The sequence below is a fragment of the Cryptomeria japonica genome, chromosome 8, assembly GCF_030272615.1.
Source record: "Cryptomeria japonica chromosome 8, Sugi_1.0, whole genome shotgun sequence".
NCBI classification, from domain to species: Eukaryota; Viridiplantae; Streptophyta; class Pinopsida; order Cupressales; family Cupressaceae; genus Cryptomeria; species Cryptomeria japonica.
In genome coordinates this window covers 582,526,474-582,539,850 of record NC_081412.1, presented here as the reverse complement: position 1 = coordinate 582,539,850, position 13,377 = coordinate 582,526,474, and the positions used below count along the sequence as shown (strand labels likewise).

The following is a 13,377-nucleotide window of genomic DNA, read 5'->3' as shown; positions in this document are numbered from 1 at the left end:
AATACTGTTAGTGGCGGCTGCTTATTCATTCCTTAGTGAATTAAATTGTTGTTGCAATGGGCTTTTAAAATGGTTTGACAGCCATATACAGATAATGATGGGATGGCATATAAAGATTCCTTAAACCTAACTCGTAAGAATCGCGATTCGAAGAAGACAAACAAATAATGCGTTATAAACCCTTCGCATTTCATTGGGTAATCTTCGGTACGACCGGCCTACAAACAATTGATAATATCGAGGTTTAATCGAATGTTAAAAGAATATACAATACAAGTAGCAGTCTAGTATAGGCACCTCCAAGCTTTAAAAAAAACTGAGCTGAATATGGAGGAGTATTACATAAGTGTTACGGCTGAAAGCTATAGATTTGAGCGAAAACAAGTTACAAAATGAAAAAAATATTACCCATCTCTAAGGGCAGGGCCTTATGCTGCTTATCTTCTTAAAACATTTTGTAAATGAAATTATTCGTAATATCCAAGTGCATCTGTTGCAAGAAAATAGAGGAATGGAGCTAAATGGCAACCTTATCTTATTGATTGATCTAAACCTTAAAGGTTTGAGTTTTTGAATCCTTAATTGCTAGGCAAGCATTAGCATCAACAAATAAAAGATTTACATGTGAAATTAGCTTAGGATGAAAGCCTAACCATTTGAGAATTTTTAATATGAACTGCCACCTAATCTAATCATAAGCTTTATAAAAATCTAATTTGATGAGGAGGCAATTTTTTCTTATTTGTTGAGCCCATTCAACTATTTCCTAAGCAAAAACCTGGTTATCTAAACTAAATCTCCCTACTATAAATCTAGTTTTTTTGAGCCTTACAATTTCTCACAATATGTATTTAATTCCATTAGCAATAGCTTTGGTAATAACCTTATACGAGGTATTAAGTGGAGATATCTGTCTCCACCCTAAGATGTTGCTCACATTTCTTCCTTTGGGAATTATTTTTTATCAACCCTTGATTTATGGATGGACCCAAGGACCCCTTAGCTAAGGCTTCTCTATAGACCTCATAGAAGTCTTCACTAATAAACAACCCTAAAATTTTATAAAAATCTACTAGAACACCATCAATACCAAGACTTTTTGAATCAACCATATCCTTTAAGGCAGTGTCAAACACTTTAAGGGTGAGCAATCAATCTATGTAAATTTTCTGCTCTAGATCAATCATGATAGGGATGCACACGCCTTTATGTTTACTAAAATTTGTCCAGTTTGGATAACATTTGTATTTCTTCCCTTAAACATCTAGTGTAGTTTATCCTACGAGGCTATTAATAGTATTGGTGGCATATTCTTTATAAAGATTTGGTATCTAATAAATTTTCCTACACTTCTTTTCATTGCATTTTAATCTATGTTGATCTTTGGAAAGATTTATTAGGAGAAGTCGTTATTCAAGTTAATGAAAGATCTTGGTGTCAAATGGTTGACTATGAGGTAATTCTTTTTTATTGTAGACGTTATTTTTATATTGGAAATTTGGCCTTATATCAAGCTCCCTTGGGGTAAATAGATAGTTTTCCTCATCTAGGTGGAAGAATTCTCTTCATAATTACTTCACTATTTTTCCCGATGATGAATAGTGGATAATTTAGTTGTTGTTTCAAAGGATTTGGGACAACTCTCTTCTATTGCAAAAAAATTCTCATCTAGTTCTATTAAGGCCCTTCTACTTTTCTTTCTATTAACTCCTCTTAGTTCTTTTGATGAAGGTGTGAAATTTGACAAGTCTTTAGAGGGGGTCTCTTCTCCCTATCGTCATAAGGTTTCAAATTTGGATAATGAATTATCCTAGGTAATTGTTCAATGGATGAAAATAGATCTGTAAGGAAGTTAAATTACAAAAAAATTTCTATGGTAACCTTGAGAGAAGTTACAAAAACTTAATAGAAATAAACATAAATAGCACTTAAATACCACAACATGGTGATTTACATGGGGAAAACCATTTCGAGAGATAAACCCCACATTCCAAAAGCCCCCAATATATTATTCAAAAATCAATAATAGATTACAACACAATTGAAGAGAAATATTTTTACAAGAGTATCACCAAACAAAGATTCATAAGTAACTCAATAGCTATAAGACTCTGACACGCAAACTCCATCTCACACACCTCATATATAGGAGATATAGTACATGAAACCTACAAATGATATTAAAAAACCATAGGATAAAAATTTCAATCCTAGATGTCCTATGATGTGTCAAAATACACATCAACATGTGTACCTCCCTTTTACACCTCATTTATGTGTTTGATACATTTTTATTTTTGCTATTTTAGGAGACCCAACTTTTGGAGGCCATAAATTTTGAACTAGGTATTTGATTGATGAACCGTTTGAAGCACCAAAAATATTGCTATGTATTTTATCAAGATATAACCCACTAATCAAATTAGTACAACTTTTTTAAAAAAAGACTTTAATATCCTCAAATCTAGACATTATATTGCAAAAAAAAGTTATCAACATGGTTATTTAGCCAAACCAAAGCCTTGGGGAAAATTTTAAACCAATTTATGCTCAAATAAAAGCTTACTATAAATAGTAACTTTATGTAAATGTAAAGTTGGTACACCATTTTCCCAACAAGATCCTCCTAAGTTTGATAATATTTCACTTGGATGTGATGTGTGCAAGATATGTATTAATATAAGTGAGGAAGAGTACAAACCCTTACAGATAAGAAACATGAACCATTAAAAACCAGCATTGAAACAAGACTAGTCACATAAACAACAAAACATGACAACCAACAAAGTAATAGAAAATCTAGAACTAGTTAAGAAAAATCGAACAATTTGACCTAAGAGGTGAAGAATTGTTAGTGGGATATTTCTTCTTTTGACAAACAACTATTCAAGTAGATCCATCATCACAATCAAAACAGTGTTCACTTGCAAAATAAGAAGGTGGACCATCAGAAATATAGTTTGATAAAACAACATCATTAGGGACATCTTTAACAAAATAAATAATACATGAATCCTTAACCCTATTGTGAACGTTAGAAACAACCATTATTTTTTCTATAGCTGGTTTAGTCTAGTAAGCATCAAGATGAGAAATAGTAGAAGCAACTATAAACCCATCATCTGACATTTTAATTAGTTGTTGTGTTGATTCTCTTCCATTTTAATTATTTTGTTCCTTATGAGCCCTTTGTGCAAGGTTTTGGGCCCTTTGAAAACCCTTCTTATTTAAAAAAAGTTTACATTATAACATTCTCTTCTACCTTTTCTAAGAAATGTGTGAAAGTGTCTTCCCAAGGGTTGTGGTAAATAAAATAAAATGAAAATTGGAGTATCCTCCAAACTGGGTAGTAAGGTATTGCTAAACTAAAAGCTAGAATGTTTCAAGTATTGATATGAGAATCTGAAACTATGTTTATGAATGATTCTTAATCTATATATTTATAAAAAAAATTAATTTATTTGTCAATGTTTTCAAATAAAGTCTCAGTTTTGCAACAAGTTGTGTCTAGAGAGGCTCATCAGTTCTACTTTGCTTTGTTTACAGAGGTTCAATTCCTGCAGAGGTTGATGAAGATATTGTTCTTGCTTGTATTCCTTCTTTGATCTCTAATTATTTGAATGCTTCACTTACTTGTCCAATTAATTTTTTTGAGGTGGAAGAGGTTGTGTTTGGAATAAATAAGGGGAAATCCCCTGGCCCTGATGGTTTCCCCATTGATTTTTTCCAAGAGTTTTGAGATATTGTAAAGTTGTATTTGTTAGAGATTGTTCAAGAGTCTTTTGAGAATAAGCAGATGCTTCATGTCCTGAATGATACCTTTATGATCCTCATTCCTAAGAAGGAAGGTGTTGATAGGCTTGAATTATTTAAACCTATTGCTCTTTTTAATATGGCATACAAGATTATTACAAAATTGATTGCTGAGAGGCTTAAATCTTGTCTTCCAGTTATCATTTCTGAGGATCAAGGACACTTTGTGGTGGGTGGTCAAATTTTGGATGGGGTGGTGGTTGCTTCTGAGGTCATTCATTCCATGGTGACCTCTAAGGAAAAGTCTATTTTCATTAAGTTGGATATGGCCAAAGCGTATGACAGAGTTAAATGGAGTTTTGTTCAGAAGGTTCTATTGGCTTTTGGGTTTTCAGCAAATTGCGTGAGTTGGACTATGAGTTGTGTGACTTCTTCATCATTTTAGTTATTGTGAATGGTGAACCTTCAGGGCTTTTTGGTGCTACCAGGGGTCTTCATCAAGTAGATCCGCTCTCTCCTTATCTGTTTATTATTATGGTGGAGAGGTTGGGTTGGTTTTTTAAATTCCAAGTTTCTTAAGGCTTGATTTATGGTTGGAAGTGGAGTTTGGGTCTACCAGCACTTTCTCATCTCCAGTTTGTTGATGAGACCTCTCTTATGCGATTGGATCGTATTCGGGAAGTTGAAGCCTTTAGGAAAGTTTTTGATATCTACCTTGCTGCTTCTGGTTAGAAAGTCAATGAGAAGAAGTCCTATATTTTCTTCTTTAATACTCCTCAGGTTATCCAGTGTAGGATTGCAGTTATTTTGTGGTTTCAAATATGGTCTCTTCCCTTTATCTATTTGGGTATTCCTATTTCTATTGGTCACCAGCACAGATCCTCCTAGCAGATGTTGCTTGATAAGTTAAGAAAGAAGGTAACTCATTGGACTCATCTGTGGTTGTCTACAATTGCTACAGTTACTCTTCTCAAGTTTTTTATCTAGGCCCTCCCCATGTATAAGTGCTTTGTTCAAGCAGCCCCAATGTATTTCCTTAGGAAATTTGATTCTCTCTCTCATCAATTTCTTTGGAGTGGTAACTTGTTGGCTACTAAGTGGAGCTTTGTTAAGTGGGAATCTATGTGTACACTGAAGCAGGAGGGTGGTCTTGGATTACATTCTACTATCTTGAATGAACAAGTTATTGTTGCCAATATTTACTGTCATTGATGTACCCATCAACACCAGTTATGGGCCCGTATTCTCAACCATAAATATTTTAGGGTTGTTGCTTCTTTTGAGGTTCCTCACTATCATTTAGAGGGAAGTGGTTCTATGATTTGGCATAATCTAAAAGTGGGGGTTGAGTTTCAATTAAGTGTGCACTTTTTTGGATCTATCATTTTGGGTCACAGGATCTTTTTTGGTTAGATTATTGGGATGGTCACCCACCTATCCTCTCTTCTTTCCCTCACCTTCGATCCCTTTGTGATGTTTCTACTACGGCTAGTTGGGAAACTATTAAGCATTACAAGATTGTTGAGCATTGTGGTTTGGTTTTTACCTTTCATTGGAAGCATTCTTTTGAGTGGCCACCTGGGGGCATGAGGGTGATAGGCGTGAGCTTTGTCAAATTCTAGCTTCCTTTGCTTGTAATTATTTAAGCAAATCTAATGTTTTGGCTTGGGATGGTTCTGATGTGTCTAGGAAGTACTCTGTGTTCTTTGGTTATAAATAGATTGATAGGAAGTTGTTTGGGGATATTGAGGTCTCATGGTGGAAGCAAGTTTGAAACAAGTTATCTTGGCCCAAGTGTAATTTCTTCATCTGGTTAATGGCTCAAAACCGGTGGCTCGCTTGGGATAATCTGTGCAAGTGTGGTTTCAATGGCCCCTTAATGTGTGTGATATGTTACATGTTTCTGAGGAGAGTGTCTCTCATCTTTTCTTCCAATGTTCTTATGCTAGGGAGATTTGAGATTTTTTGGGGGGGTGTGGAATAGGCCCTGTAGGCATGTTTCCTCGTGGGCTGAGTTTGTGGATCCCATGTTTCTACTTCCTTACTTCAAGCTTCTTGGGCTATTAGATAATCCTTCATTGTCTATAACCTCTGGCTAGAGAGGAATTGTCAGATTTTTTAGGATGTGTAGTTGGGGGCCCCTCGCTTATGGTGGAAAATCTTGCATTCTTTGGGAGAAACCATTGCGGTTAGCTAAGTGTGATATGACTGAATTGATGGTTCCTTGTGATGTTGGATATTGTAGCCATCTTCATCTACCTCCTCCATAATGATTGTTCATGTGCAACAGATGTAGACATCCTACTCTAAAGGTGAATAGGGAGGGAAGATGGTATCCTCCACCTTAGGGAGTCCTAAAAGTTAACACAGATGGCTCTTCTCGTGGAAACCCTAGTCATGATGGAATTGGAGGTGTGGGTCAGGATAGTTTTGGAGATGTTCAATTTATCTTTTATGTTTATATGGGTCTTCATACTAATAATTTAATGGAGTCTCAAGATATTTTATTAGCTCTAAAGAATGCAAGTAAATTGGGGTGGCACATGATCACATGTGAGTCTGATTCTCAGGTTGTGGTCAACTTGTTGAATAGGCAGCATTTAAATGGCATTAGTTGGAATTTAGCTTTGACTGTTGAACAGATTCTCAATCTTTGTGCTTCTCTGGAGTTTGTTATTTTTACCCATATTCCTAGAGAATGGAATGGTGTAGCTGATTCTTTGGCCAAATGGGCCTCTGATCATATTTAGGATTGCAACTTAGTGGATTAGGGTCAGTTACCCCCGGATTTGTCTCAATAGTTGGTTCACTTAGTAGAGATTGATAGGGGTATGCAATTCCCTTGCTTTGTTCTTCTTCTTGTTTTTAATAAATTTTTACCCCTCCTTTATGTAATAAGAATAATGAAATAGAGTATGTGATTTAGGTACATTTAGGGAAAGTAAAAGACAAATTTATTCTCAACTAACAATTCAATTAAATCAAAGGTGATATTAGAAATGTTTTAATCTTATTTGTGTGAACAAGTACAAATAGCTTCAATAATTACATGTCTTTATTTTTTAGCATTCATTAACAACTAAAGTAGGAAGACATGGGTGTATTTCATGAAGAATAGTTCTATTATTTTCAACCAATTACCAGTTCAAGATCCTATTTGAAAAGTGAATTGGTCACTATACCAATGTCTTAAGACTAGAAAGCAGTGGTACTATATTCTAAATTTCATTTAAAATTTATACAAGGATCAATAAATCTAAAAAGGATTTAATACAAGATACACCAAAGAATTTTAAAATTATGTAGGATGGAAAGAATAGAAGAATATGGACATGGTATGAGTATATTAAAGGTTAGGAATTTCCTAAAAGAATATTGTGTAGAGACTATAACATGTATATAATAAACACATAATGAACAAATTCCTAACCATTATTATTCAAAACTTGATTTCATAAGATTAATAGAGTTGAAGAAAGAGTAGTTTTCTCAAATGAGAGTTTTCAAACATAAGAAAATGTCACAGATAAATCAATAATGAAACTAGATATCAAGTGAGAAAACTATATCCTTGTAGGATTTGGTGATGAAACTATAAGGGCTTAAGAATTAGATCACTCAAACTACTAGAAAGGTGATAAAGAATAGTGTGAAATTCATAGAAGAAGAATCATAAAATAAATGTGAGGTAAAATGTATTCCAAAAATTCTTCCATAACCATATTAGGTCTACTCCACAAACCCCTTCTCTAAAATTTCTTAATTTTATTGCCTAATCAACATTTATTTCATTATCCCATTTGGTCACTTTGCGAACATTTATTAAATATTTTTTTGTCAACCAATTTGATCCATTTATAATCTATTATCCTCATTTTTCACCTTGCCGAATCTTAATATTTTGTGTCAAAATCCTCCCAATAAAAAATGTCCCCAATCATTTGCAAATTTTGAGCCTTTTGCCATTTCAGAAAAAAAAATAGACATCTAAATCAAAACACTTAGAAGCAATGATGCAACCTGTTAAAATTTTTGAGAATGACTGTTAAAATTTTTGAGAATGATTAAAGATCAAAATTTTTACAAGCTGACGTAAAATCCTTTTATGTTGGCGTTACTAGTTCTATTTAAACCCATCTTGGAAGTTTTTAGGTCAATATGGAAACCTAATCTTTAAATTTTTTTCATATTAAATGAGATTGATTGTTTTTTTCTTTCAATTCAAATAAATGGGAAATAAAATAATTCACCTTTTATATTAAACTTTTCTCTCTCTCATAAAAAAATACTCACAAGGATATTAAGCTTATCTATAATAAATTTATCATAATTTCTATAAAATTTGAAAAAGACCATTACTTAAGTTGTATCTCAATTTTCTTTCAATGAGATTCAAATGAAAAAAAAGAAAAAAAAATTGTTATATGAATATTGAAATACATAAATTCTATATAGAGCTTACCATTTATGTTAATTATTGTTTATTTGTCACTAATAGTTTCAAACATTTGTGTTATGAAAATATAAATGATATAAAATGGTTCATAGTCACTAGTTGTAATATTATTTGATTCATAAAACTTGTTGTGATACAAGCACTTGTTGAGTGCATTGACTTAAAATTTGTAAAAGATAAAGTTCAAATACTCCTGAATCTTTGACACCTCTCAATATTTAATACCCATCAATTATTTTTATACTTGATCAAAGAAATCCAATTATTTATAGCTTAAAATAATTAAATAATGAAAAGGCAATAGGGAGAATGGAGACAACTAGTGGAGCTAGGGCTTCAAGCAGTGGAGATGTTGCAAAGGTTGTAGAGGAGGGAGATGGGGATGATGAGGACAATGGAGATGACCCCTAGTCCCCTATTTTCATCCCATCCTTGGGGCTTTGGTGGAGAGAGTTGTTTGTTCTCATCTGGCCAATGTTCTTGTTTTTTGGGACCTGTTCCTTCTGACAACTTCAATCTTGTTACTTGGTTTGTTTGTGTTGGAAGGTCCTTTGGCCTCAGATTTGTGTGTCTCTCCTTTTTGGGATGGGGAGTCATTTTTTGTGTGTCCTACTCTTACTTGGATGGTTGTGTTAGTGTCCCCTATGGTGGGGGTAAGACTTCTTGTTGCTCCCTATGGTTCCAATGATGTTTTATGTCATTGTTCCTCTGTTCCCCATGGATCTGATGGTTTTGACCATTGGTCAGCTATATCCCTAAGGTGTTTTGATAGGGTGCAGATTCCTTCCCCTCTCTTGGGCAGAGTGTTTAGTAATAGATTATTTATTTCCTACTCTAGGTGCAACATTATTTGCTATGGTTTTGGGTTCCACTCTTTTTGTTGGATTCTTTGTAAGCTTTTACAATATCACTTTCCCTATTTTTGGGGTTTGGGGTTCCTCTACCATGTCTCCCATTTGGTGGACCTGTAAGGTCTTCCATGTGTCCTCTTGGGTGATAGTGGATGCTCTTCTCCATTGTGGGTTATGCCCATGTTTCAAGAGTGTGGTTGGCTTTTTCCTCCTATTTTCTTTGATGTCCCTTAATATTTGTGGGACTCCAAGACATTGGATGGGGCTTTTTCGAGGGGGCTCCTAGATTCTGGAGGGTGAGGAGAGAGTTTGCTTGTCTTTTATCTCTACCTTGAAGGTTATGATGTTTGCTTCTTCTCTGAGGCATTGGCTTCCTCTCCACTGGAGAGGCTCTTGTTTTTTTTACCATCTCTATTTGGTGTGTCTTCAATCAAGGTGGGGACCCTTCTTTGGGGCTTTGGTGGATCATTCGGTGGACCTAGTTGTTCTATTCTTGCTACTTCTCCTTTGGAGGTGGATGCCAGTGAAGGTGATGTTGTTGTGAACCTCTCTCACAATCCTATAGAGGTGGTTTCTAAGAAAGATTCAGGCCTTGTATACCGTATGGAGCTTGATCTTTCCATTCTAACTAATGTTGTGAGTTGGTTATTTGTTTCTGACTTTGATGTTAGCTAGAATTTTTTTAGATCTTTATGGTTTCCTCCTTTTCGAAGTATGTCTATGTGAAAGGAGTTTCTTTTGGGAAAAGGTTGCGAGAAGCCTTTCAAAACTCACTATTTGGTTTTTGTGTCTTTGGTTTCCCTATTGCTAGTGCAAGGATTTTTTGATGGAATATGGTTTGATGTGATCTCATAAACTCCTCTTTTATAGAAGTGTAGCCTTTTAAGGACTCAAGATCATTGTTCCCATTGGTTGAGAGTTTTGGTTAAAAGCCTCTCTTTCTACAAAGGGGTTTCCTCTTTGTGGGTGTTGGTGGGCTCACTGCTTGTCAGCGTTTTCACTATTTTATATTGGGTTTGGGCCTTTTCTTGTCTATTTAAGAAAAATAAATTAAAAAAAAATCTAAAAATTTATTTTCTAAACATTTCCAAATTAAGCTCAAGAAAAACATTTAAAATGAATATTGAAAACTTCTAGATTTGACTCCATCTATTCGACACAAAAATAAAAAACTTTCAATATTCATTAAGATGAACTATAGAAACTTAATATCTTTAATATTTAAAATGATAAAAACCACATATGTTTCAAATAAGAGGTAAAATGAGATGACCTACCAACAGTTTTTTTCTTCAAGTGCTACTACTTCTCTCCAAGTCTAAACTCCAAGTTTACTTTGTCGATCACTTGTGCTACTTTACTCTCCATAGCTTTAAATCTTACTCGATGTTTGTCACTAAAAATTAAGATGCCTAGACGACATTTACAATATTCTTATTTGAAAGCATACTATATGGTCTTTTGTCTCTTCAACAACAAAAAATATAGAATAGAGTTAGTCCCAAAGATTCTTAGTTTTGACTCGTCATCCAAAACTCATCTCGACAAGACAAAACTTACAATCCCCTACAAAAGGCTAAAACATAGAATCGAGAATGCATGACATATAATTTATAAAAAATGACAAAATTGCAAATTGTACACTATATTACTGTTATATTTTTATATTTTATATTTTATTATGAAATAATTGATAACATTTTTCTAATGTATTATAATTTATATAAATAATATTGTACATATTCAAAAAATGATGGGTGAATATAAAGTAATATTCTTAGAGTTCATTCAAGATCAATGTTACTATCACAAAACATAAATAAAACAAGTTGTTAGATGGCAGTCAGTAGTACATGGGGAGGAGGTGAGTCCCAATCACTTGGTTTACTCTATATATCAATGATGTATGAATTATCCAAAGTAAGGTCCCAACCTTCTTCATTTTTTTCTTTATCTTCTCTATTACAAACTAGTAAAATTATATGAACCAACTAATTTTTTTGTTAGAATTATTGATTTACATCAAAAACATTCTTTTAAAAATAACATTTCAATAGACAATCTAATTATCTCCATTTCTATTCCTTTTCACATTTGAAAAATGTAGAGAAAAGAAACCATCAATTGTCATAACATCTAAAGATTATATTGCTTCTTTACCTCTTTACTGATATCTTAATAGTACTATTTAATAATATTGAATCAAAGATATTCATTACTATTATATCTTTTAAGCATTTTAGAATCAAATATACTCTCATATATAGTACTAGTCATTTATTTCCACATATACATCTAGTATCTATTATGATTGAACAAATAGAAAACACTTTCTGCCTAACACCTTTCTTTGGATGTTATCCCACACTAGGATAGAGCTGCCACCTCTTTATATAGGTTAAAATATGAATCATTTTTATAACTTTCCTTGAGCCAAATTTACCTTCTTAGGGCTCATGATAAGTTCTAATTCCATCATATTAAATTAGAATAGAATAAATATGACTTACACCTTAAACACCTCATTAAATATTCTTATATTTTATATTTGATATACTATTTCTCTATAGAAACAAAGATTAGAATTAAATAAAAGTATATTTATTGTCATTTTAGTATTATAGTTTATTTATAAAAATCAAAATCAGAATATTTCCACTTGAGATTAGTGCCATTTTTTTAAATCACATAATTTTTTTTGGTTGATGTGAAATATAATGTAATTTTTAGTCATATTAATGGCAATCAGCATAATATTAGGCTAACATCATTGTTTTAATGTATTATTTTCTTGATGGTAATGGTAATTTTATATGATAGGAAAGAATAATGTCATTATTTTCATTTTCATTTTCATTTCAATAAGAAATTAATCTTATTATTTTCATTTTGAGTACCTATTTTGATGACACATAATTTATTTTTCTTTAGGGAGACCAATGAAGGATCGAAATGTTAAGCCACACTATACTATATTATCAAAACAAAGGTTTATGTAAGGAATGTTTCTAGAGATAAATTTATAACCATGCCCCAGGACACATTATGCAATACAAGAACAACACTTTAAGGTTATATGAATCAAATTTAAAAACTTAATAAGAAAGTTGCATATTTTTCACCTTTAAGATGTCAACATATTGCTATATTGACATCTTAAGGAGAATAGAGATCCATATAAAGGATACACACCTTCAACACCAAGGAGATATCCTTTTCAAGAATACATGGGTCCAAGGTGGGAAGAAGATCCATTCAAAGGATGCAAACCTTCTAGAAAGGAAGAGATCATTGCAAAGGAAACATCTTGCAACAAGGTTAAAGATAATCTTATCAAGCATACACAACTATCAAAGAGGCAAAGAGAGGGGAGGGTCCTTGTATAAATATACCTACTTCTACAAAGGAAGGATATCTTCAAGCAAGGATTCACACTTCCTAGGAAGAAGTAGAGGGTATCCTCAAGCAAGGGTGCCTACCTCAAAACAAGTTGTGTATGCCCCTAGTGTATAATCAAGGACAATCACACTACAGATAATTATATTGGTACCATAAAAAAATAATTGTTGCACATGAGATTGTATCACCATGAATGACAATGAGTTGTAATATAGAGCTACAAATGTCACATAGTGATGAGAAAAATAATAATAAGAAGTGTTATTTAGAAGGGAGGAAAAAGGGGAAACTCATTATCACTTATCATTTAAATGATACCAAATATGAGAAGGTGTTGTATAGTTTTACTTTACAAGGCCTAATGTTCATTGGTGGAATGGTCAGGCACTCCATGATACACAAAAAAAGAAAGATTGATTGATTATGTTTATGATTTTTCTTGCATTTTGGAGGAAGAGTAAGAAATTAAGCTTTGAGAAGCCACAAAAAAAAATGTAATTCTTTCTATTGTGGGGAAAGGTTTGACTGCTCATAAGAAGAAGACATAGAAGCACTAGAAAATGGAGGTTGGGATAAATAAGGAGATTGGAAACTTGTTGGTAAACGGATTTGTTGCTTTGAGAAACTTTCTTGAAAAACTCTGTTTTGCCCTAGAATTAGCAACAAAGCGTTCACAATAGTTGAAGAATCACAAAAAAAAAAAAAAAGAATGGTAATTCTTCTTTGCGTTTGAGAGGGGCAGCTCCCTCATATAATGGGGGTATTTGGATTTTTCAAAAATTTAAAGAACGAACAATAAAGAAAGATTGAACGCCATATAAGGTATGAATCTAATTTAAAATAAACTCCATATAGTCAAGTTTGAGATACCACAACTTGAAATAATCTTCTTCACATTCAATGTTAAAGGGAAAGCAT

The 13,377-nt window shown here is 33.0% G+C and overlaps 1 protein-coding gene across 1 annotated transcript; it reads left to right on the top strand.

Annotated features, from left to right (window-relative positions):
• The first annotated feature begins 3,892 nt into the window (after positions 1 to 3,892).
• Positions 3,893 to 4,485, top strand: LOC131857810 (uncharacterized). The gene is made up of 2 exons (XM_059210538.1): positions 3,893 to 4,156; positions 4,354 to 4,485. Exons 1-2 carry the CDS (start codon positions 3,893 to 3,895, stop codon positions 4,483 to 4,485), a joined length of 396 nt encoding a protein of 131 aa, XP_059066521.1.
• Positions 4,486 to 13,377: the final 8,892 nt, after the last annotated feature.